The following is a 26,139-nucleotide window of genomic DNA, read 5'->3' as shown; positions in this document are numbered from 1 at the left end:
CGACTCCTCCTTCACCGTCGTCACATCTCGCTGCTTCTGTGGACGTCGAGCTGCGAGCCGCGTCGAGCCGTGATCGTTGTCTAGTCTGCATGGTCGTCCCGATCTTTTGGCTCGTCTGCGTGGTCAACTCGTTTGCGCGGCCGTCCCTACATTTCGGCTCGTCTTCGTCATTTTGTTTGCGTGGTTCTCCTCTCGCTCTCATTCGCTGCAACTCTGCCTCGTCGAGCTGCGAGTTCTGCGGCTTCGACAATTGTTAGACATAGCTTTTTTGCTGTGATTTCTGTGATTTACTGTGATGGAGCTTCCTTCGTCCATGGTTGAACCTGACAAAATCTCCTTTGTCTACGTGGTGGGTAATTCTCAGAGGGAGACGACAGTTGTATTCCCCTCAAATTATAAGGAACAACTGGAAGGTGATCGCCCCTTTATCAAGATTGCAAGCAGGAAAAGTGGGAAAGCAACACTCATCACTTTTTTTGTCTGAGCTTACTGATAAATTCAAATTTGCTCTTATTGAAAAATTTCAGTGGGAACATTCACCTATGGAAGTTATTAGGAAAAGCTTTGATGATCTCAAATTAGCAGAAAAGTAGAAAGTAGAGCTCATAGATGGGAGATACGTATTAATTTAACTAACCGTGCCTGAAGGCTACCCTGAGATTTTTTCCGAAAAATATCTTAACACTGCTGGTAAACCAATGAAGCTACTCAAGTGGTCCCCTGATTTTGACCCCAAACATGAATTTCCTACTGTACCGATATGGTTTAGTCTACCTAATCTTAAGCTGCACTTTTTTCACTATCAGGTTCTATACTCTATTTCTTTATTTTCACTATCAGGTTCTTTATTCTATTGGTGTCATACTTGGGGACCCTTTGAAGCTAGATCTACTCACTTTTAACCTAACCAGACCTTCTGTAGTCAGAATACTTTTTGAAAGAGATATTATTTTATCTGATGTTACTGAAGTCTGGTTGGGCGCAACTCACAATGAATATTGACAACAAATTGTATGGAGCATAGACCTCCTTATTGTTCTCATTGTATGATGTTTTGACACAATCTTGATAAATGCTGTAAGTTTCATCCTAATTTGAAATCTAAAGATCAAGTAAATAAGAATGAAGTTGACCCCATTGCTTTGGATATATCTATTTTATCTGAAGAGAAAACTATCACAGAACTGGTTATGGTATCTGAGTTAATCACCCCTGTGGATCCTCCCTCTGAAAATACTATTTCTGCGATCGATGAGAAGCTGGATGACCCTGCAGAGCAACCTACACTTTCAAACCCTCCTCAGTTGCAGGAAGCATTAGGTGAAGAGGAGACATTTCATGTTTCACACACACTTGAACCTGCAGTCGTTGCAACAGTTGATGATCCTTCTTCTGGTGCTCATCAACTTTTATCTGCCCGACGTTCTGTTTACCAATTCGATGATCACATGAACCAGTTTTCTGAGGAGGAATGACAGGTCTATTCAAGGAGGAAGAATCAGATTGGAGGCAAACTTCAGCTTGGGAATCTAATGGATGATACTTTGGTTACTTCGGGAAATGGCTCGACACTCAACATTTTGTTATCTGAATCTCGCTCTAGAACTAGAGGCAGATGCAGGACTAAACTGGCTCGTCACTAGCTACTTTTTTCTGCGATTTTGGTACCTTTTTTTTTGGGTTTCCCTGTATCTTTTCTCTTTTGGGGTGTTTGCGTGTGTTGTATCGTATGGGTAGGGTATATATATATATATATATATAATGAAATGTGAAATTTTATAAATTTGCTTTAGATGATTTTGAGGATGTGAAGATCGGTATAATTTTGAAGCAAATTTTAATATGACCTTTTTTTTTTATTGTTAAGCAGTACAAGCAAATTATATGAAGTGTCTGTTTCCATGATTTGAACCTATGATCTCTATATTACAATGGCAACAACTTTTCAACTGCTCTGCTTGGCCCACCCTTTAGATGATGCATATTAATGCATTTGCTTTGTATAAATATTGTTGAAGTGTTTGTTTGACGGTCCATGAATGTTCATTCCATGGAGTGCAATGAACAGTTCATTTTCTCATCAAACTTAAATTTACCAACTCATCATGCTAGATGGTTACTTTTAAAAATTTGTAGCTATCAGTTTCTATTTTTTATTTGTGGCAGATTTTTCTGGAATTTTATAGATCTTTTAATAATAAAAAACATGACAAAAATCTGATCTTTTTGACAAAGAAGTGTGAAATTAATGTCGTGCTAGCTTGTTGATCTCAATCATTTCACTGTAATTGGAAGGCGTTACTTTTAATCATGCTTTTATGAACATAATGGCCCTTGGTAGTACTTCTTGGACAGATCTCTTTCATCATGGAAACCTTTTGTTGCATGTATCACATTGAAAAAAAAAAAAGAATTAGTGGAAAAAATACAATTATTCATGGTTTTTCATGTATTTCTAGGAATAATGAAGAACTTCGAAAGGATGCCGCTGATGCCCTTTGCTGCCTTGTTTATGCCATTGGGGAAGACTCTGCTATATTTGTGCATTCAATTCATAAAATTCTTTCAAAACACCATTTTCGGGTACCCTTTTTTACCTGGATTTTGCTTATTAATAATGAAGCTTGAGCATTCTTTAATTATCAACACTTTAATCTTTTAGCATAGAGATTTTGAGGAAATTGAAAGACGTGTGCGAAGTCGGGAACCACTTATTTCGGAGAGCTTTACAGTTCAAAAGTTTACTCGACATCTCCCAGCTGAGGTCATTAGTGATCCAATTGAAGATATGGACAGTGACCCTTATGAGGAAGGGTTGGAGACATACCGGGAATTGAGAGGACACCAGGTAATCTTGCAGTTTATTATTTTTCTTCATAATATTTTAATGCATATTTATATAGCCACAAATACTTACATTGTTAGGTTTGCCTTTGCCTGTTAAACTTCAACCGTACTTAATATGCCGATTTAATGATTTTGCTATCAAAATTTGCTTGCGATAACTGCGAAAGTCAGATTCTTATATGGAAACAGTGTAAACTCTTTTTGTTGTATCTCCAGGTGGAAACAGTGTAAATTCGTTTTGTTGTATCTCCAGGTGAATGATGTGAGGTTGAGGACTGCTGGCGAGGCTTCCCAGAGGAGTACTAAGGAAGACTGGGCAGAGTGGATGAGACATTTCAGTATTGAACTTCTAAGGGAATCTCCTTCTCCTGCTTTGCGTACCTGTGCACGGCTTGCACAATTGCAGGTATGTCATGATATTTCCATTTTTCTGCATTTTCCATGTTTTTGACTTTGATAATTTGCAGCCTTTGGTCGGGAGAGAACTTTTTGCAGCTGGTTTTGCAAGTTGCTGGGTACAGATGAATGAAACGTCCCAGGAGCAGCTAGTGAGGAATCTCAAGACAGCTTTCTCGTCTCAAAATATTCCTCCTGAAATTCTTGCCACCCTTCTAAATTTGGTATATTTGTAATTTATTTCTTGAATCTTGTTGTCATGAAGTTTTAAATGCATTGGTGATGTTACTAATGCTAATTTTTTTGAGATTGAACAGGCAGAGTTTATGGAACACGAAGAAAAACCGCTTCCCATTGATACCAGGCTACTTGGCGCTCTTGCTGAAAAGGTTGTTTTCTTGTAAGAGCAAATTTGTTTTCATGTGATAAAATATAGCTGCAAGTATATCAACTGTGCAATCTCTTCTCCAGTGTCGGGCATTTGCAAAGGCTCTTCATTACAAAGAAATGGAGTTTGAAGTTGTGAGGTCTAAAAAGATGGGAACAAACCCAGTTACAGTGGTTGAGTCTTTAATTCATATAAATAATCAATTGCACCAGCATGAGGTTTATAATTACATTATTAACTCCCTTTTGTTTTTGTTTTTGTTTTGAATACCCTGTTGGTTTTTAATCTATGGATCACATTTTTCTTCCTTTTCTCTACAGGCTGCCATTGGGATCCTGACTTACTCACAACAACATTTGGATGTTCAATTGAAAGAGTCTTGGTATTATTTATGAGTATATCTGTTGTTATTTATAGGGGTTTTCTATATTTATTAATTTATAAATACAAGAAAATCAATGCAGGTGAAATGAATTCATTGTCGGCATCACATATTTTGTGGAGTAATTAATTATTTCCTTCCAGTACACTTATGGTAAATTAAACTTATATTTTTTTTTTGTTTAAGGTATGAAAAATTACAACGATGGGATGAGGCACTGGAAGCATATACCGAGAAGTCATCTCAGTTATCTTGTCCTTCACAGAATTTGGATGCTACCGTTGGTTAGCATTTTCTTTTTTTCTGTATGCCACATTTAATGGAGATTATTGGCCAAATAGTTTATAAGGAAAATGATTTATTTGCTAGATAGATGCTAGTTTGCCTATTTCATTCAAATGCTATGGATCATTAAAGTCCGTTTATGTGATTATTTCTGCCATATTTATTTATTTATTTTTAAATCTTAAAGTCTGTTTCATTTCATTTTCTTCAGTACTCTTGTATGATGAATTTTCTATTTTGGATATTTCTGCAATTCTTGTGAGCCAAAATCACTGCATCTGGTTAAACTTGTTATCAAATATTTATTGGGTTGCATGGTCTCTCAAGATTCTCTTCTGTTTTTGCATGATGGGAGATGATGCTAACCATTTGTGACTTCGTATTGAGTTATGTTGTATCCTTGTTCAACATGTTAGTCGTATAAATGCTCTTTTTTTTGTTATACAACTTCTTAAAATATTTGGCTTCTTAATATTTATTTTTCTATGTTATTTTTTACACCGTTAAAGCATTTCAGAGGCATGTACAAATATTGGGCAGATTTATTGTTGTTGATTTTCAACAATCATATATATATATATATATATATAGGAATGTTCGAAAACACAAAAAAAAGTTAGTCTTGCAATGGTGGCAATGTCAAAAAAATGGAGCAAACTAAACCGTCAGTGATATCATAATTTACCAAACAACAAAAGAAAAATTAATATTACTGTTGAATTCAAATAGGAAAATTACAACCAACTTAAATCTGCAGGAAAACAGTAAAGTGGATGCAGCATATATGACGACGGCGGTGGGAGGGTTGCGGGGGAGTGGGAAGATCGAGGATAAACACTACCTCGAACAGGTTAAGTCGGGAGCACAACTTTTCGTCTAATACTACCCTAAAAGGGAAAACTTGGACGCGAACCGTGTTTCAAACAGAAATTTGAGCCAAAAACTACTAAACCTAAGAACATGAATCACATATATAAGCCCTAGATAACTAGGATTTGATCCCCCTATGGATAGGAGGCGCCAATCTCTCATGGGAGAGCCGATTGGCTCTCCTGGGACTGGACCTGTTCGGTCTAGAGGAAGGAAATCACAGGAGTGGCCCTGCAGCTCCCTCTGCGCCGCGCTTGCGGCGTGCCCGCGCCTGCATCAATCAGACTTCCACAAAGTTTGAAATTTGATTCATGGAAACTTAGAAAAGAACTGTGTCCTTAGAATTTGGCCAAATTAAAATGTTAACTAAATTAAGATGCGCGCTTGCATCACTCAGACTTCCACACAGTTTGAAATTTGATTTATGAAAACTTAGAAAAGAACTGTGTCCTTAGAATTTGGCAAGATGTAAATTGCAACATAAATTTTGACTTGAAACTTCCTCAAATTTTAAATTCCAGCAATTATATTTTCTTGCTTTCTCATTACTGCACTTTCATTTGTTCTTTTCCAGCTTATATCGCCACTTGTTGTTATAAGCATGAATAGGAAGAGTTTTATGTTCTTTGCCTAGGTTCTGTCTTTCTGTCTTTAAAACAACAGCCCTTTCAACTGCTTCATGAATTTTGAACTTGTCCGGCTACCTCGAATGAGTTATAACTAGTGGACCAGTTGTCATCGGATACTACCCTAAAATGGTAAACTTGGATGTCAACGGATGTCCGGATAAAAATTTGAGACAAAAAATACTGAACTTAAGAACACGAGTCATATATATAAGCCCTAAATAACTAGGATTGGACCCCCCTGTTGAATGGAGGCGCCAATCCCTCGTGAAAGAGAGATCAGTCCTCCTGGGTTTGGACCGGTTTGGTCTAGCCGAAGGAAATCACGGGAGCGGCCCCGCGGTTCCCTCAACGCAGCACCCGTGGTGTTAGTGGCTTGCCCGCGCTTGCATCAATCAGATTTCCACATGGTTTGAAATTTGATTTATGAAAACTTAGAAAAAGAACTACGTGTCCCTAGAGTTTGGCCAAATTAAAAAGCTCATTAAACGTAGATGTAAATTTCAACATGAATTTTGAGTTGAAACCACCTCGAATTTTAAATTTCAGATATTAGATTTTCTTGCTTTCTCCTTCCTGCACTTCCATTTGTTTTTTTCCAGCTTAAACCAACACTTGTTGTTATAAACATGAAAAGGAAGTGTTTTTTGTTCTCCGCCCAGATTGTCTCCAAACCAATAGCCCTTTCAACTATTTCAAGATTTGTGCACTGCTGGCTGGAAAACAACTCATTTTCGGTGCCTATTTTCACTTCCTGCATGAAGAAATGAACAAAACGACAAAGATAAACATGAAAGTTTAATATTAGATAAGGATTGCTGTTCGGAAAAGAACTTTTTGGTGCATATTTCATATCCTGCATGAAGAAATGAACAAAACAACAGAAAAGATATACAAGATTACAAGACTTATCTTAGAAAAAGATAGCTTTTTGTATTGCTAATAAGTCGCAACTTCCTGCTAGAACCTCTGGATTAGCCACCAGCACTCTGAATTTATCTTCAAACATTACCGTCTCCTAGCAGCAGCAAGAATATGTGGAAAATCTGTGACAGCCACTGGAGGAGGATGTGGGTGCCTAGGCATTTCGGACGCCACTGAAAGCACATTTTCCTTTTATCTTTCTCCAAAATTCAAGAAATCCACTCATAAATGGGGAACACATATTTTCTCAAGATAATCTTAAGACTAACTTATCAAAAAATGATTCTGAATACTAGGATTGAATTTTTGTAGACTAATGCTTTATTTTGACACCTAGGTCCTCTTAATTATAAATTATTTATATTAAAAATAAAAAGAAAGTTGGGCCCACAAATAAAATTTTATTCTTCAAAAGGTCCCTTTATTTTAAAACTGGTCATGTACTCTTTTAAGTAGAGATATAAGAAGAATTTGTCTTTATAAGAAGTTTTTTTATAAATTGCGATATACACATAAAACCATCATATGGAAACATGTTACCTAACAAATCTCTTCAAATAGCACTTGTTTTATTTCTATGTTTTGTTAATTTTTTCAAATTTATTGTGGTTTATGACCGTTTACTGTATCTTACTATTTAGCTTAGCACGTGTTGACTGAAAAAAAATTTTCCATATGTTTTTTCAAGGTCGAATGCGGTGCCTTGCTGCTCTAGGTCGGTGGGATGAGCTTAGCAATCTATGCAAAGAGCATTGGACTGCTGCTGAGCCAGGAGCTAGGCTGGACATTGGCCCCATGGTTTTTAATCTGATGCTTCTACTTAAATTATTTGTGACTTTTTGGCTAGGTTTGGTTGTAATTGTGCTCTATATCATAGGCTGCTAATGCTGCATGGAACATGGGGGAGTGGGATCAAATGTCTGAATATGTTTCTCGGTTGGATGATGGTGGCGATGAAAGCAAACTAAGGATAATTGGTAGCGCGGCTGCTACAGGTGATGGAAGTAGCAATGGTGCGTTCTTTAGAGCCGTTCTTTGTGTTCGGCGCAAGAAGGTATATTTGTAAATGTTACTACTGGCTCTTCTGTTTAGCTACTTGTACTAATGTTTTTTATTTTTCGCTGTTAGTATGATGAAGCCCGTGAATATGTCGAGAAAGCTAGGAAGTGTTTGGCAACTGAGTTGGCTGCTCTGGTTAGTTTTATGATTTCTTTCTAGTTTCCATTTAGTTTATTTTTAGGGAAATTCACATACATACCACATAATTCTTATGTATTTACCTATGCATGATAAGATGTATTTCACTTTTAGAATGTTGGTGATAGTGTAAAGTTTGATGTGAAATTAAAGATTTGAGTGCTATGAATGTAAATATTAAAGTTAAGTGTTAAATATGTAAATAATTAAGAATTCTGTGGTATATATGTAAATTTCGCTCATTTTAAAGCTTCTTTCTTTTTATTTTCTTTACTAGTTTACTATTTATGTAGACGATTCATGAGCTATCTGTAAGATATCAACTGAAAATTTGAGACTGTTAATTTAGGCGAATCACTTTTTTAAGGTCATGCGGGAATTAGGCAAAGGAATAGGGAGACAAAAATTGTAAAATTTGAATGCTTTTCTCAATTATCAATTTTTAAATGCTCGGCTTATATTTTATACTTATTCAATGTTTGACTGCTATATTTTTCTTTTTTGCTTGCTTCAAGTTTCCTTTTGTAAAGTTTGATGTGAAATTAAAGGTACGTTTATAGTCTTAAACTCGTTGAATAAATATAGAGGTATTTGTTTTGATCTTTACATTCTTTTGATTGTTTATCTATAAGCTTGTTTGGCTATACATAGAGGTTGCCTGTTGGCTTAGGTGAATGCTAGAAATCATACTTGTCAGCAATGCTGGCCTTTGTGCTCAATAAAAAGTCCTAGCGTATAACTAGTTGCATTCTTGTTGACCACCTAAAATGATTTCCATCTTTTATTTTGTAATTTATTTGTTGAGAACAATTGTGATTTTTTGCTAGTTTTTTGAGCTCTGCTTATTGCAATTATCAGATGTCTTTAATGTATTCTGGAAATGATTATTCTTTCTTTTTTTTTATATTTCTCATCCTTCCTTGCCGCCAACATCAAGAAAAATCTCAAGAAAAGTTCTGTTTTTGTGCGCAGAACACCTATTTATCAATTGACAAATTGACTCTTTGTTTATGTTTTTTTTTTCTTTGAGGTTATCTAATAACTTTTTTTTTCTTTTTTTTTGGGCTTAGGTTCTAGAAAGTTATGAGCGTGCATATAGCAATATGGTCAGAGTTCAGCAGCTCTCAGAATTGGAGGAGGTTTTTTACTGCCTTTATTAAGATGAATGGTCTTCTGATAGCTTCTCTTTGTGAATTTTTTAGTTTTTCAGCATTTTTGCAATTTTTTTTTTCTAAACATTTTAATTTTTCAGCATTTTCAAAACTCTTCTGCATAATTTAGTGTTCTCAAAGGAAAGTGGTTTTTCTTAGTTTAATTTTCTTTATTTAATGCCATTTTCCCTTTTTGTCCTTGTAGGTTATTGATTATTGCACTCTTCCGGTGGCAAATCATTTTGCAGATGGTAGGAAAAATCTGATTCGTAACATGTGGAATGAGCGAATAAGAGGTGCCAAGCGTAATGTAGAGGTTTGTTATATTTTATAATCACTTATATACATTATTTCCTTGGATTTCTAAATACTAGCATTATGATTTTAGTTAAAAAGCTCTGCCTTTACGTCACAATTGACTAAAATAACTTTGTAGAAGCTATGCAATGTACTGTTGAGGATTATAATATACCTTCTAATGTTCTTTAGCATTGATCTTTTTGAATACTTTTTGAGTGACACACAAATTCTTTTTTTTCCCCATCTGAATCAATACAGAGCTTAGTTCTTTTTTTTTATTTTGATGTTATTTTTATTATTTTATGCAAAGTAGATACTTGAATGTTATTCTTGAAATTTGTGATTTCATAAATTATTTAACATTGTTGTTCCTAGTTTCAGCTGATTTAATGTCTGTACTATGCAGTCTAGTGATTTAATCATCAATCAGGCTTCTTCTACTTTTTCTATTTCCACCCTCAAATATCCACGACCAGTCTCATTGAGGCTTATCTACACATGTTTAATTATTTGTAAACCTTCTGTGGGTTTATGGCTTTCTTGTTCATTTATTTACCTTATATGCAGCTTTAGAAACTCAGCTAAGAATAACAATTTGTGCAACATACAGATTTATCTTTTCAGTGCTTAACATCTTCTTGTATCAAATTTCATTTGAATTTGATTTTTCTTGATTATGATAACCTGTGATCCCCACGAAGTGGGATTAAGTCTTTGTTGTTGGTTGGTTTGGTTATGATATAATCTATGATCCCCTGCTGTGTTTGGTGATACATTTACAAGTATTTCTGTTGCTCAATTTATGAGTAAAGTAATCCTTCAGTACTGAAACTTTTATGAAGGCATTCTAATAGGTGCATATAAGCCCCAAAAACATTAATGTTACTTTTCTGCCTCTATTTGTCTGAAACCGGGATGGATTGCTGCGAGGTATCATGATTTCATATTTTAGTCGTCGCAGTTTGTAAATTAAGGGCCCGTTTGGCGCCGCGTAACTGCTGCGGACATTTGTATTTGTTTTCTTCGTCTTTGCTGCGTTGCGGGATAAGCCGGTTTCCTTTTGTATTACACGCCGCCCACGGGTTCGACCCTGCATCCCGTGTTCGGAGAAAATTGTTCTTGGCTCTACCCTTCACGCGGTCGAGCATCTGATGTTATTCACGGTATTATTCACGTCTTTTGCCAGTCATTGATTCTCGGTGTTATTCGCGATAATATTCAGGTGTTATTATGGTGTTATTCTTGGTATTGTTCACGCCTTTTGCCAGCCGTTGATTCACGGTGTTATTTGCCATAGTATTCGGGTGTTACTGCGGTGTTATTCACGGTATTATTTGCGCCTTTTTGCTAGCCGTTGATTCGCGGTGTTTTGTGGTGTTATTTGCGGTAGTATTCAGGTTTTATTGCTAAGTTATTCATGGAATTATTCACGTCTTTTGTCAGCCGTTGATTCGCGGTTTTTGCGGTGTTATTTGCGGTTGTATTTAGGTGTTATTGCGTTGTTATTCGCATAATTTTTTGTTGTTATTTGTAGTATACATATATTATAGTTAATTTAAAATATATAAATGTTAAACATAAAGATAAAATTATAATACTTCAATTAATTTAATTTTCTTTATACGTAATTATTTATATTACTATATATTTTATAAATATTAATTTATTATTTTTTTAATTAAATAGTTATATATTATTTATAAACTATATTTATAATTAGTGTTTTTATTTTTATTATGGTAACTTAAACAAAATTAAGGTTATTCATAGATAAATATATTTTCTAAATAAAGTATTTCAACATAACACGTTAATAGCTATATATATAAACCCTAGCGTCTGCTTTCATCGTCTGCTTGTCACGAAAAATTATTCCATGCGGATGGGACACTGCACGCAAGCTGCCCCCAGCGTGCTGGCGGTGTCCGATCCGGACCGTAAATCACCTGATCTACGGTCCGGATGTATTTCGGAGGGCCCCACCTAAATTTTTTTTTAAAAACAGATGTATTTCGGAGGGCCCCACCTAAATTTTTTTTTTAAAAACGACAGAAATAATCCTAACCGTAGAATGGGACACCGCATGCAGAGATTCGTTGTCGTCTTGTCTTGTTGCTCGAAGACGTACGACAGTTTCACTACGAATCACCGCATGCGGTGTCCGTACGCAATAATTTCTCGCTTGTCGCAACGGCTTCTCTATCTTTCGCAGTGATTGCGTCTGGTCGCAGCGATTCGTTGTCGTCTCGTCTCGTTGCTCGAAGACTTACGACAGTTTCACTACTTCGTCTCGCATACCGTTCGTCGTGCTCGAAGACGGACGACATTTTCCTTCGTCTCGCGTCTCGTTTGTCGTTCGAAGACAGACGACATTCTCACGTCTGCCTCTTTCTCGCATCCCGTTCGTCATGCTTGAAGGCGGACGACATTTTCTCGTCTGCTCCGTGTCCCGGTTTGTTGGCGGCTCTCAGCAAGCTGAGTCATCCTGCCGTGCTTTTGTAAAACACGTTAATGGACTCTGGGCTTTCCTATGCCGCTGCTCTCGTTGGTGATAGTCCCGCCAAATCATTCGATGCTACAGTGGTTCACAAACACAGCTCCCATTTCTACCTTGCGGATAGTCTAATGTTGCCGCAGTTGTACCCTGACTCAGTGCAGGACATGAAAGCTGCAATCTCATCAAAAAGTTGAGAAAAAAGCAGACAAATCAGCACTTTTTTTCTCTGACGCTGAAATTTCATCTCGTGCAGAAAAATATAAATTTTTATTAGTTGGAAAGTCTGAATTAGGTTGCCCTAAGATGAGATTATCAGGAAGGTTTTTGAAAATTTCAAACTAGTTTGGGTTTGACAGGTGGGACTTTTCGACGGAAGACATGTTATGATACAACTAAGCATAGAAGAAGATTACACAAGAATTTTCTCAAAGAAATTCATCATAATCGAGGACAATCATATGAAATTGCTCAAATAGTCCCCTGATTTTGATCCCGGTCAAGAACCCCCCAAATTGCGCCTATCTAGTTCTCATTACTTGAACTCAAGCTTTAATTCTTTAATCTACTTACCTTATATGCAATTAAGACTATCCTTGAAAAATCTTTGCAGGTAGACACACCTACAGTTCATTTCTCAAGACTCCCTATTGCAAAAATTTTGATTGAAAGAGATATTACATTACTAGATGTAGAAGAAGTTTGGTTTGACTCTACTCACAATGATTTTTGACAAAAAATCATTATGGAACAAAAACTTTATTACTACAAGCACTGCAAGATGTTTGGATACCCGGAAGAGAAATGTTTCAGATTGCATCCACAGTTCAAAACCAATAGTCAAAAACAGAAACATGTTGTTAGTGCACCTCACTTCCCTGAATGCGCTCCTAACAAACCTGAAAACAACCAACCTGAGGAGGGAATCACCGCAAGACAAGAAATGTTGTCTGCCTCTGGAAACCCTTCTTCTGACCATACTATAAGGGATAATGTTCGAACCGAAAGTTAAGATAGCCCCACAACTTCTATTCAGGAAGCATCAGTTGCAGAGGTGATAATTCACACTTCACATTTACTGGAACCTATTGTGGTGGCAACGACAGCCTTTCGTTCTACTGCGGTTTTAACAACGACTGCCTTTCGTTCAACTGCCTTTATGACCATACTATAAGTGATAATGTTCAGACCGAAAGTCAAGATAGCCCCGCAACTCCTATTCAGGAAGCATCAGTTGCAGAGGTGACAATTCACACTTCACATTTACTGGAACCTATTGTTGTGGCAACGACTGCCTTTCGTTCTACTACGGTTTTGTTATCTAATCAGATTGAGGATCACATGAGCAAGTCTTCAGATGAAGAATGACAGGTTTACACTTCTCGGTGAAAGAAGAACGTTGGGGGCACACTCCAACTTGGAAACTTAATGGATGATACATTGGTCATCTGGCTCTGCACCTCAAACTAGAGGAAGAGACAAGGCTAAACTGGCTTGTCCCTAGTTATTTGTTTTCTGAATGATTTAAAATTTTTGAGTCTATCTGTTTCTTTTTGTTGGGGTAGTACTGTACTTGGTATCGTATGAGTATGATGCCTCTTTTGGGCCCTCTCATACAATCTTTATGTAATTTTTTTTTTCAATAAAAGAAGCACTTGAGGCAGTTTATACTAACGGGTGAGGTTTTGAAAACGTTGCCCGACTGTTTGTTTCTCGTGTTTGTTTGACGATTGGTTTTACAACATTTTGGTTTTTGAATAAACGCAGCCGAGGGATTGACTGTGCTGCTCGCGCTCGCTCGCACCCTTTACCTCGTTGCCCTCCACAGCCTTTCTCCTCCGCCCTATCGCGGTTGCCGTCCTCATAAGTTGTTTGCCCTAGCGATCATCCTTTGGAACCCGTCGATTCTTTTCCAAAGCGAGAGCTTCACTAAGTCGGACGATAAGTCGTTGCATCCTCTCTTGTACAGCTGAACGATAGGTCCTCACATTCTCTTCTTTCTTTCCCTAAGCAAGAGCTTTTTCCATCTACGCGTTCCAAACCTTCCTCCATCCTAAAGGTAAGGGTCTTCTCAATTATTATTTGTTATGATTTTGTTGATGGTTTTTTTCCTGATATTACCTATTGTATTATCCGTTTTGCTCAGTTGTTGATTTTAGTTTTGCCAATAAATAACGAATTCTATGACATGGAGATGATAACTGTTATCATGCTTTAGTTTTTTTATTTTAATGATATTTTATGTCTAAAATTATTAGGATTTGATTTGTTTGTTTAGAGTAAAGAATGCTCTTGATAGAATATTTGCGTCTGTCTTTCCAAATGCCTTTGATATACTGTTGCAAGCAATATTTTAGCAAGATCGCTTAAATTTGGTCAAATAGTATTTTGGGAGATTTAAAATTCTGTTATTTCAATATATCCCATTTTGGCTGGTTATTGATTGAATTCAACATTTGTTAAATGCCATCATTCTCTAGCTTTAATAAATTTTTGGATTTCGCCTCTTTTGTAAATCATATATCATAAAACATATAGTTAAAAAATGTATTGTGACGATGAATTCTAATGCTAGCTGGAAAATCTTATTTCAAAAAAATTTCTATAATTATGAAGAACAGATGTCAGCAAAATACTCATTTTTTATCATATTTTTAATTATAATTTTAATAATTTTTTTCTTTTTTTATCAATCTTAGGTATTCACTGTTAACTTAAGTGAGGGTTATTTCATCTTTTTTGTATGCTATTTTGTATTAGTTTTCTGCTTCTGTAGTATCGAATATATTGTAAAATCAGTTCTGTTACAAATAACATTACTTAATAGAGGCAAAATGATAATTTATCCGCAAACAACCGCAACTTAGTTGTTTTCAAGCTGTTGATCAACAACTTATCCTGACTCAGGATAAAATGTTGATCAGCAGATTATTCAATAGGTTGTAGCTGCCCCAAATAGATCCATAATTAACTTATAAATATAGTTAAATTATATCTTAAAATAAATTAAATTTAAGATATATTTAATGTATGAAATACACTTAATTTATAATAATACATACATTATTTTAATAATTTAAGATTGATAACTAATTAAACACATATTTACTATACAATAAAATTTATTAAATAATGTTATTATATTATTAATAATACTGATATTAAATAACTATTTAGCATTAAATGTATAAATAAAAGATAATAGTTATGTTATATTTGTATTTATAACTTTAGTAAATATATATTTATATTTATACATTTATATTATGTATTATTAATATTAATTTTAAATTTGTACTATATTAACAAATATTAGCAGGTTTATTATAGTTATGATACTTCTGTCGTAAACAACATTTTTGCACAGAGACAGAATGATCATTTTTCTAGAATTAACTGTTTTTAAACTCAAAAACCAAACAGAGAAGCAGCTTATCCAAACCAGCTGCTAATCAGCAGCTAAGCTAAGCTGCTAATTAACAGATAATCAATAATCTGCAGCTGCGCCAAACAGACCGTAAAATTATAATTGTTCAAAATGGCTTGATTCAACTAACTAGATCATATATCTTACTGTATATATAACACACGCCCATTGGTCTCATATCTTACAATGCTGCAGGTTTGGCAAGCACTTCTTGCAGTTCGTGAACTTGTTCTGCCTCCTACAGAAGATATTGAAACGTGGCTTAAGTTTGCCTCACTTTGTCGCAAGAGTGGACAGATAAGTCAAGCCAGATCTACTTTATGCAAACTCCTACAGGTTAATTTTTTATTCCCCATGAAATATTTACCATTTTGGTTTCCAATTGGAATAACTACTTACCATAGGGCAAAATATTGTTTTTCAGTATGATCCTGAATCAGCCCCTGTGAATTCAGTTTTCCATGGGCACCCTCAGGTAATACTATCCTACCTTAAATACCAGTGGTCTTTGGGTGATGACTTTAAGAGAAGGGATGCATTTTGTCGACTCCAAGTATGCGGTTCTTCTTGTACTTATTAATATCATTGCAGTTTTCTAAATTTAGTAGTGCCTTCTAATGATTTTTTTCTTCAGGATTTAGCGCTTCAGCTTACTTCCAGTGGAAGTATTTATTCTGTTGCATCTGGAAACTCAATTACTACTGCAAATGTTGGTACTCCTCTTCTTGCTCGTGTCTATTTAAAGCTTGGCACCTGGCAGCGTGCTCTAACACCTTCATTAGACGATGATTCCATAGAAGGTTGTTAACAATTTTGTCTTCTCATTTTCTTTTTGTTAGTTTTTGTTTTATTGATATTTGGTCTACAATTCAGAAATTCTTATTTCATTCAAGAATTCCACTCAATGCGCCAAGGATTGGGCAAAGGCATGGCATACTTGGGCTTTATTTAACACAGCTGTTATGTCTCATTATACTCTACGAGGCTACCCTAGTATTGGAGGACAATATGTTGTGTCGGCAGTTACTGGATATTTTTATTCTATTGCATGTGCATCTACTGCTAAAGGAGTCGATGACAGCTTACAAGTAGGTTCCTCTGATGAAACATTTTGGTTTGATTACCTGTAAGCTTTTGAATTGTAATAACATGTTCAATGAAATTTGGTATTTGGTGGTACCTATGAATTATTGTTTTTTCATATTTGCAGATTTTATCACTAAGATAATGTGATGTTTAATAGGAAGTATAATGATTGCTAATGTAATGTATATGTTAATGTAACCTTAGCTGTCATCAAAACTAATGGACCTTTTTGTATGAACGGTGCTCGTTATTTTCTTAAGCTTCGGCTCTCTGCATCTGAAAGTAAGAGCCGCAATGAATTATTCAAAAATGTCTATAAATTTTTGTCTAATTCTGATCTTATTAATTGAAATCTGTGCTAAAATGTGTCCGTGCATCCCAAGACACTTAAATTCTTGTACAAGTTAAGTTGACAATGAGAATCATATGCTCATTTAACTGTTTTAGCTTTTAAGTGATACAAATTGTTTATGTCTAAATAATTTACGCTATTCTCTGTACTTCAGGATATTCTTCGTCTTCTCACTTTGTGGTTCAATTTTGGAGCTAATTCTGAGGTTCAAGTAGCGCTGCAGAAAGGTTTTTCACTTGTTAAGATTGAAATGTGGTTGGTAGTCTTACCTCAAATTATTGCCAGAATACATTCTAATAACAAAGCAGTGCGAGAACTGATTCAGTCATTATTAGTGCGCATCGGAAAAGGGCATCCACAGGTTAGTGTTTCTTTTTTTGTTTTTGACTTTCTTTTGCATTTGATCAAACAATGTCGTCAATCTCTATTGAATTCTTTGCATTTATCAATCCTTTGAATATTTGTACCCATGTTCTACCACACAAAAATGTATTTCTATATGTAATAACTATAATAAGTAATACTAGAACGAAGCATACCTGCGATAACAGAAGCAAATTTTTTTAAGCAAATGAATAAGATTACAAGCACGACTCTCTAGATCATGGTGTTTATTCTCTCCGGCCTCCTCTAATATTGAATTTTGAAGCTACGTTGTGAGTATTCCTCATCATTGATATCTTCTTTATGGAACTGATTCAGATCCTCGTCTTTATCTCCCTTCCGACTCTCTAGATCGCGGTTGATGGCTTGGACAAGGAGAAAGGGGAGGTTTGCGGGTGGATCTGGAAGTAGAGGAGGGGCTATCGGGTAGTTGGGAGCAGGCTGGGGTGCAGGGGGTAACGTGGATGTCAGGAAACTCTAGAATATGATTTGGGTTAGACTAGCTCTGATACTAGATAAAACTGGAATTAATTAAACATGTGATAACGGAAGCAGATGAATAGAGTTACAAACACGACTCCAAAACAGAAACGAGAACACGAAAAACATCAATATTTGGCTAGGGTCGGGTAGGAAGATCCGGGGACAACAGTGGTGTGGGCGAGGTGGTTGAGGGCTGAAGTGGGAGTGGGTAAGGTATAGGGGGTTGGTGTTGGGAGTTGTAGGGTGGCTGACAGCTTGGATAGGGATAAAGGCGAGGCTGATGGCTAGATCTGGAAGTATAGGAGGGACTGATGGGTAGTTGGGAGCAGGCTGATGGGGTGAAGTGTGTGGCTTAGCTGGAGGGGAAGACGGGGGCTGGTTGGGGGCAAGGAGCAAGAGGTTGGATGCAGGTGGGTGGTTGGGCTGCAAGGGAAGAAGGGGGCTGGTTGGGGGCAAGGAGCAAGAGGTTGGATGCAGGTGGGTGTTTGGGCTGCAAGGGAAGAAGTGGTCTGGCCGGTGGCAAGGAGCTGGGAAGAAAACCAGAGAGGATGAACACCATCTCAGAGTAGGGTACAATTGGAGCACCATCTGTCCTCAGATACAACCATAGCAAGAAAAAATGCCTCCATGCAAAAATATGAAATAAAACTGTACATAACCTAACCCTCAACTCAGCAAACAAATGTGTAAATAGAAGATAGATAGATGGAAAATGAAAAGAGGAGGGGGAAAAGTGGGCGGCGATTCCCACCCCATAAAGGGCCGGTCCAGCCTCCTGTTGGACCTAGGCCTTATCTTGGCAGGTTCAGTCAGCCATCAATCTCCGCGTCAATAAGTCAAGAATTGTAACTCTTTGATATCACATGTGATCTTTAGATTATTAATCGAAAAAAATCCCCTAATTAAATTTGGTATCATATTTCTATGTCAGCAGTAGAAACTTCTTGACTTTATAACCAAAGATATTTTCAATAACTACAAAATTACATCTTTCACTCTCTTGTGGTTTCGTGCTAGTTTCTTGTTTTTGTCACTGTCTTATTGGTTCTTTGCCATCTGTGTTTTGTTGGTTACTTGTGTCTGAGCAAGTTTATTTCTCACGTGAAACACATGCAGATTTAGTGGCCTTTACTCATGACTGGCCTCATCACATTAATATTTAGTTATTGATCTTATGGGGTTTTCTTGATTTTCTTGGCAGTGCATAAGACTTGCATGATATGAAAATATCTTGTAATTATTTTAAGCAGGTCAATAGGTACAATGTGTTAGATTCTTGATTACACCATATATGATAATGATGCTCAATTTGAGAAAACATCTACAAGTATACCTTGAATGTCCGAAGAAATTGTAAGAAATAATAGCAATAAGGCTATGAATAATTTAATCCATAGATTAGATATTAAGTACCTTAGTGCTAATAATGTATTCTCCTTAGAATAGATTTTCTTATTTTTATAGCCTCATAGTCTTTTTCTTTTCGTTTGCAACATAATAAAATATTCATTTCCTCAATTTAAAGCAACCCTAGTCTAACTACTTAATACTAAATCATATAGTCTGAAAATAACTTTTTTATTTTAAAATTTTTATTAATCCTATTCTCCATTCTAAAACATAAAACCAGTTCTTTTTTTTTTTTGTTTTCTTGTGTGCGGTATTTCATTAGGAAAGTGGGCTATAGTTCCCTTATTATTAAAAAGAACTCAGTTAATGGAATAAAACATTGAGGAAAAAAAAAGAAAACTAGATTTTACTTGAATCCTAAACTTTCTCCTTCTCCTTTCTCCTTCTCAGCTTTCTATCGGGCTAGTTATCCATGCAAATAAAATAGATATTGTTTAAGACTTAGTGCTTTACGTTATTATATATAATACATACATAGATACATACATACATAATAAATACATTTATATAGAGACATACATACGTGCATATACGTGAAGTGACCTGTGAGCTTGTAGTGTCCGATTGCGGTGAGGATATGTAACACTTTGATGATAGAGATGAAGCTATGTACGGATTTGAAGATGCAGGAATAGGTTTCATGGAATATTAAAAAAAATTAATGGAATTGCTGCTGGGAATTTTGGAGATTTTAATTATGACAAGTCAGTGGCTTGTGGGTTATATGCATGAATTGGCGGAGAAGTTGTGTTGATATTCAGGGATGTGATTATGTTATCCTTGTATTTCACGAGAAAAGGACTTAGAAAGTGTGATTCTCTATATGTTTGGGGTATCAAGATCTTTATTTATCATACATTTAGGAAACTTAAATGAAAAGAGGGTTATTTGGTGTAATTGAGTGTCACATGCGTACTTTAGGTTTGAGCATCATTGGATTTCAAAGGAAAGTTTAAGCTTCGTGATCTAATGTTAAGATTTGGCCCTAAATCTTTGAATTACAAAAGTAGAAACAAACAGTTGATCTAAGCTTACATCACAACTCTTAATTTTAGGTCAATAATAAGATATTCTGAGAACATTCTAGTAGTATATGAAATTCAGAGGCAACAAAAAATTCATGAACCTAGGAAGTGTAGACAAGAAGTGGATTGAGGACAACTCTCTTTTAGGACCACATCTATGTTATATTGTTCTCTTCCCTCAATTATTTTGTAGTTTAGATTTACTACTCGGGGCTCTTCTGCCCTTGTAGCAATTGTTGCACGCCCAAACGAGTCCATCCAGCTTCGAGAAAATCCGACTGATCCTTCCCTATGCATGGTTCCCTTCTATTTGGACTGGGCTCTACTCTCCTTCACCCTAGGACCATATATGTGTTATTTGTTGTGTTTTTTCGCTTTAGTTTTCTTTCGTCGATGTTTTTCCTTTGCTAGGGTTGTATTCGAGGACAAGTGGTATTCCAGTTGTATGCGGTCCCAAGGTGGTAGTTATCTTTGCATTATTCCTCCCATGTTCCCCTTGCATGCTTGTTGCCGCCCTCTCTGTGCCTCTCCTACCTGCTGCCACACCCTCCCTACACCTTCCTTGCTGCCGCCGCCCCTTCTTACACCCTCTCTTCGTGCTGCTGTCACTTCCTGCACCACCCCCAGCCTTCTTCCACCCTCCCAAGCCCCCTCACCTCTGCTCAGCTTGCTGTCCCGCCATCAGATGGCTCTATGACCCCATACTTACTTGGTCACAACCACCTTCCTACCTCGCCCTAGTGGGGTATTTGTGTTTGTGCCGTGTTTTCCCTATTTCAAGTATCGTTGATTATAATCCTATTTGATTTTGCATAATAATATTTGCTTCCCCGATTGGTTCTTGTGTTAACTCTGTTATCAATTTAGTTTTTAATTTTTAATTAAGAAACAAAATGCGTTTTCAACTTAACAAAGTGATTCAATTACAGCTGTACTTATAATAGTTCAAAGAAAATGAAGCAACATACATGCTAATCTGCATTTTGAACTGTAAAAAGATATTTATAAAATGCTGAACATTTGAATAACAATTTTGACAATAGAAGTTGCTTTAAACTTAAAGTGAAGTATAATTGTGGAATCATTACTTTTATCTTAACTTCTAAGAGTTTAATTATTTAATGATATTATCATATTTTTAATTTATATTTTTGCTTATATATGCTACTACATCTACGTTAGGACCACCGTTTATATATAACTTAACTCCCTTCTAATTGACATATCTCCCTACCGCACAACAGAACATATAAAAAGTTCTGTATTAACTAAGATACAAACATATCAATTTACCTTTGGATGTATCCTTTGTTAGCATAGTAGGGCATATGTTATATTTCTACCATTGTCTATGCTGAAAGATGAACTCTTCAATTTATAGTATTATAAGTGGACAGATTGTATCTATTAATGCATAAATACAAGCAGTCCTTCATGCATTATTTTATTAGCATTCTTCTAAAACATATAATATCTTTCTCTTTATAATGTAAATTAAGCAATTATAGAATAAAATTAAGAAATATAATTCATTTCTAAGAATTGATGGATTAGTTAATGAGAATGATGATTCATTAGATGTCATTTGTATATTATGCATGTTAAAATACACTATGTTATCTTATAATAAAATTGAATCAGAGGCATGCTTATTAAATTCAGTTCGTTTTTAAGCACAAATATTACTTTGACTTAGAAGCATAATTACTTACCTTGAGATATGCAAATACTTGACTCAATCTTGCCCTCATCTCTTCAACTATTCCTATTAGTTAAACCAAATTACATGCATATTACATATTCAATAAAGGATCATTAAATTTATCTTATAGCTTTCATAAAGCTTATTTTTATGCGAACAAGCATTTAAAAATTTTGAAATCATTGCCCTATAAATAATATTATCTTCCTAAGAATAAAATGTCTGAACTTAATTTAATAATCTTGATTATTTTATAAATACTAATTATTTATGTACATACATTATTACAAATTTTATTCTTTTTTTGATTTACAGATAAGTCCATGTTAGTTATAATATAATTAAAGAAAAATACATACTCATGCTCTTAATTGTTATAACTTAAACAGAGTTATAAATTTTTAATTTAAAGTAATAAATGATTTAAAAACTATTTGGAATTATACAACTAGCTAACAAAGTATTTATATTTTTATTTATTAAAATTACATTTTCTTTGCTTGTTTCTTTATGTGTGTGAAACATACCACCAAATAAGAGAATAAAATATAAGCATACCCAACTTGATTCAGTTTTTCATCTATTCTTATAACTTTCAACATCTATTAGGGTTTTACCTTAAAAAAAAATAAAAATTGAAAAATGAAAAAAATATGAACATGAGGAGACCTAGATATTTTTCTGAATCGTGACAATGTCGTGCTTGATGCCAATGCTTCTTCCGCCCCATCCTTTTGGTTGGAGCCCTCTAGCCTCAGAAAGCTTGGCCTAAGCTTTATAGCTCGAGTTTGCTTGACCGTGCATGTATGCTTGACCGCCTGCTAGCTCGAGTTTGTTGTATGCTCTTCCTCTTGATCTCTCTCTTCTTGTTCGCTCGATACCTTTCACTCGCTTTCAATTTACTCTTAGCTAGACTAACACTAGTCAGAACAAATTCCTTTTTTTCCTTCTATTACATATATATGGTATTTACTTGATGATTGTAAAAAATAAATTTTAATTTAAATACATTTTTCTGTTGAATTTTTAAAGTTTAAATTGTTAAATAAATTATTATTATAATATTCAGAGAAAATTTAATATTAATTTTTTGGGTTATTACATCTGAATTTTTTCTTTTCTTTGTGTGGAGGTAATTAAAAAGGAGATTTGGAAGAAAGTAGAGTGCTATTTTTTTAACCTTATATGGATTGCTGGCGATTGGGCGGGGGCGGGGGCGGAAGATTGATGCAATAATTTATTATATTTTGTTTTGATAGCTATTTAATAAAGTGATTAATGATTTTCTTTTTTTTTTCATTTAAACAAGGAGAACTTTATTTTAAGTTGATGAAGGATTCTTTGTACACAACCTGGATGGAGAAGAGGAAGATTCTCATAAATTTGGATCTTAGAGAAAAAGCAACTAACATAAATGGCCTCATTAAATAATTTATTAATCAATAGCCATATAACTAATCATAAGGAAATCAGCTTCAGCCATTAGCATTGTCCCAATTATTTAGGTTTTCCTTTATAAATATTCGTTTTCATTTATTCCAATTGAGTGTTACCAGAGGTGTTAAATTTTTTCTTAAAAAAATTTTTTAAGAACTTTTATCTTTGCAACTTTAGCCCTATCCCTTCTTCCTAATCCTTTTATATAAATTTTATCTATTTAATTAAAGAGCACATTTTATGCTTGCAAGGACAATAATTTTTTTATCCATGTTAACAATGGAAGGACTATGCAATCTTTATTTTTTTATTGTTTAATCAATTTGTAAATTAAATTGAAAGAAGGCAAAGCTTTTCCGGTTAAAAAAGATGTGAAAATTCTTTGGACTCGTCACTTTTGTAGAATGATCCGACTTCTTATGATTAGGCCTGCGAGAAATTGGATCTCTTTGAGCTGATTTGGTTGAGTGATAAAGCAACGCAAATGGTGATGAATGAAATGTTTTTTTAAGATTTATAGATCCTTACAGTTCTCAACCAGTAGATCTATATAACAAGCACAACTAGACATTCACATTTCATGCATGCAGGTGTCTGGAGTTTTAGCATAATTCTCGTTTACAACCATTGTAGCTTTTCATTTTAAAGCATATTCAACCATTTTAACTTGATCAATAATTTTGATTGTTTGCAACTTCGATGCTTAAACCTTATGTAAGACTTGGTAGTTTGATTGCTTTATCACAGTGAAGTATGATATTCTTCAATTCCAATCTTTAGTTTAATCGGATCCTGTTTTCCGCTATGTTTTTCAGGCTCTCATGTACCCTCTTTTGGTGGCTTGCAAATCAATAAGTGTGTTGCGTAGAGCTGCAGCTCAGGAAGTTGTTGATAAAATCAGACAGCATAGTGGGGTGCTTGTTGATCAGGTGAAACTCATCCTAATAATTAGAAGAGAAATTTACATGCATGCCACACATTTCTTGTGCATTTACATATCTACGCCCAAAGTTTGATATTTACACTTATAACATTTGTCATAAACCTGTGCATTAAAAGGTGTATTTCCCTTTTAAAAGGATAATGATGGTAATATTTTTGATGTGATGTTAAGATTTGTGTGCTGTGCATGTAAATATGAAGGTTTAGGTGTTAGATATATAAATACATTAGAATTGTGTGGTATGTATGTAAATGTCCCTAATTAGAAATTGACAGTATTACCTGTATCAAAATATTTTTTGATGATGTTATATTTGAGTATTCCAGGCTCAACTTGTATCTAAGGAGCTTATCAGGGTTGCTATATTATGGCATGAGATGTGGCATGAGGCTTTAGAGGAAGCTAGCCGTTTGTACTTTGGCGAACATAATATCGAGGGAATGCTAGCTGTGCTGGATCCATTGCATACTATGCTTGAGGAGGGCCCTGAGACTAACATGGAATTATCTTTCAAACAGGTGCATTTTTCTTGCGCTGTGAGAATTATTTATTCATACATTATCATCTTCCAATTATAAGGTTTTTCCCCTGGTTAAGGCCTCCTTGAATATCAATTATTCTTTGGAATCATTTTTTGTGCCATTAATCAATTCGTTCCTCCCTTTTAAATCTCTAACAAAATATCTTCTTTAGTTGATCAAACATTTTTAAATCTGGCACATGCAAAGTTAAAACCCTTGCTTTTCTGCTTCCAATTTTACTTTCTCATGTCTTACCCTTTTCATTTAAACTAGCCTTTTTTTCTTATTTGGTGATATTCATTGGAAAATTTTAACGATAATGTCACATTTTATGAATGTCATTATAGAACTTTTTTTTTTCTTTTTATTCTAGAGGAGTTTACATCGAGAGTAGAGAATTTTAACATTTGGTTTGTTTAGGTTTGCTTCTCTAAAGGTTACCATAGAAAATATTTAATAATGAAAACTTTTATCTCATAAATTCCCATTTTGTTTGGTTAGCTTTTCTAAAGGTCATAGAAAACATTTAATCATGTCCCTGAAAAAAAAAATTTGCATCAATTCTCTATGTGACGCTTTGTTATGTTTACCTGAGGGAGAGGAATCGAAAAGCCAAAGAGAGGGAGAGGAAATAGAGAGCTGAGTAGAGGGAGGAGGAAACAAGGGGAGGTTGAGAAGTCGAAGAGGTGAAGTTTACCTATAAATCATAGTTGACGACTTACCTGTAGAGTCGAGAGAAGAGGACACCGCGAGGGGAGGCATCGTCGAGTAGAGGCGTGATTTTAAGGTTTCATCAAGATGGCGACAACGACTATGATGACGACGTACGACATCGTCGTGAGCAGAGAAGGCGAGATGAAGGTGACTGAGTGTGACTGGTGCAAAGGTCGGGCGAGGTGATGTGAGGAAGAGGATGCGTGCAGGAGAGTTGAAGTGAGTCGTGTCTGTGGGTCAGGGCTTGACCAAGTCATTTCTGTGTGAGAGCCGAATTTTAATGTCAACCTGCTTAAGTAGAAATGACTGGTAGTCGGTTTTTAAATTTCGAGGATGAAATTTTTTAGTGGAGAGGATTTTTACGTCTCATTTCATTGACCCGGGGAAGAGGAATCGAAGAGCCAAAGAGTGGGAGAAGAAACGAAGAGCTGAGCAAAGGGGAGAAGAAACGAAGGGAGATCGGGAAGCCGAGAAGGTGAAGTTCACCTATTTATCATAACAAGCAGCTTACTTGTAGAGTTCAGTGAAGAGGACGTCGCGGAGGAGGCATTGTCGAGCAGTGACGTGACATTAGCGTTTCACCTAGTCGATGGAGTCAACCATGACATCGTCGTGAGCAGAGGAGAGATAAAGGCAACGAAAAGTGGATGGTGCGAAGGTCGGGTGAGGTGATGTGCGAAAGGGGACACGTGCGGGAGAGCCGAAGTGAGTCGTGCGTCTGCGGGTTAGTACTCAATCCAATTTATAAAATGTAAAATCTAATACTTTATTTAATATTATATATATATATATATA

General features: G+C 35.5%; 1 protein-coding gene across 1 annotated transcript in view; it reads left to right on the top strand.

Annotated features, from left to right (window-relative positions):
- The window catches only part of LOC110022180 (serine/threonine-protein kinase TOR), a 100,041-nt gene that overhangs the window by 49,232 nt on the left and 24,670 nt on the right, over window positions 1–26,139 (top strand). Inside the window, exons 24-43 of the mRNA XM_020720997.1 lie at window positions 2,460–2,583; window positions 2,663–2,848; window positions 3,101–3,253; window positions 3,315–3,467; window positions 3,561–3,632; window positions 3,715–3,849; window positions 3,952–4,013; window positions 4,200–4,297; window positions 7,407–7,516; window positions 7,596–7,772; window positions 7,847–7,912; window positions 8,986–9,054; window positions 9,272–9,382; window positions 15,483–15,623; window positions 15,712–15,840; window positions 15,922–16,087; window positions 16,161–16,375; window positions 16,880–17,086; window positions 23,982–24,095; window positions 24,436–24,627. Coding sequence (XP_020576656.1) covers window positions 2,460–2,583; window positions 2,663–2,848; window positions 3,101–3,253; window positions 3,315–3,467; window positions 3,561–3,632; window positions 3,715–3,849; window positions 3,952–4,013; window positions 4,200–4,297; window positions 7,407–7,516; window positions 7,596–7,772; window positions 7,847–7,912; window positions 8,986–9,054; window positions 9,272–9,382; window positions 15,483–15,623; window positions 15,712–15,840; window positions 15,922–16,087; window positions 16,161–16,375; window positions 16,880–17,086; window positions 23,982–24,095; window positions 24,436–24,627 — 2,680 coding nt within the window. The remainder of the gene's footprint in view (window positions 1–2,459; window positions 2,584–2,662; window positions 2,849–3,100; window positions 3,254–3,314; window positions 3,468–3,560; window positions 3,633–3,714; window positions 3,850–3,951; window positions 4,014–4,199; window positions 4,298–7,406; window positions 7,517–7,595; window positions 7,773–7,846; window positions 7,913–8,985; window positions 9,055–9,271; window positions 9,383–15,482; window positions 15,624–15,711; window positions 15,841–15,921; window positions 16,088–16,160; window positions 16,376–16,879; window positions 17,087–23,981; window positions 24,096–24,435; window positions 24,628–26,139) is intronic.

This window comes from Phalaenopsis equestris, unplaced genomic scaffold (genome assembly GCF_001263595.1).
Source record: "Phalaenopsis equestris unplaced genomic scaffold, ASM126359v1 Scaffold000174, whole genome shotgun sequence".
NCBI lineage: Eukaryota > Viridiplantae > Streptophyta > Magnoliopsida > Asparagales > Orchidaceae > Phalaenopsis > Phalaenopsis equestris.
Note: the sequence above shows the minus strand (reverse complement) of the source record. Positions and strands in the feature narration are given on the sequence as shown.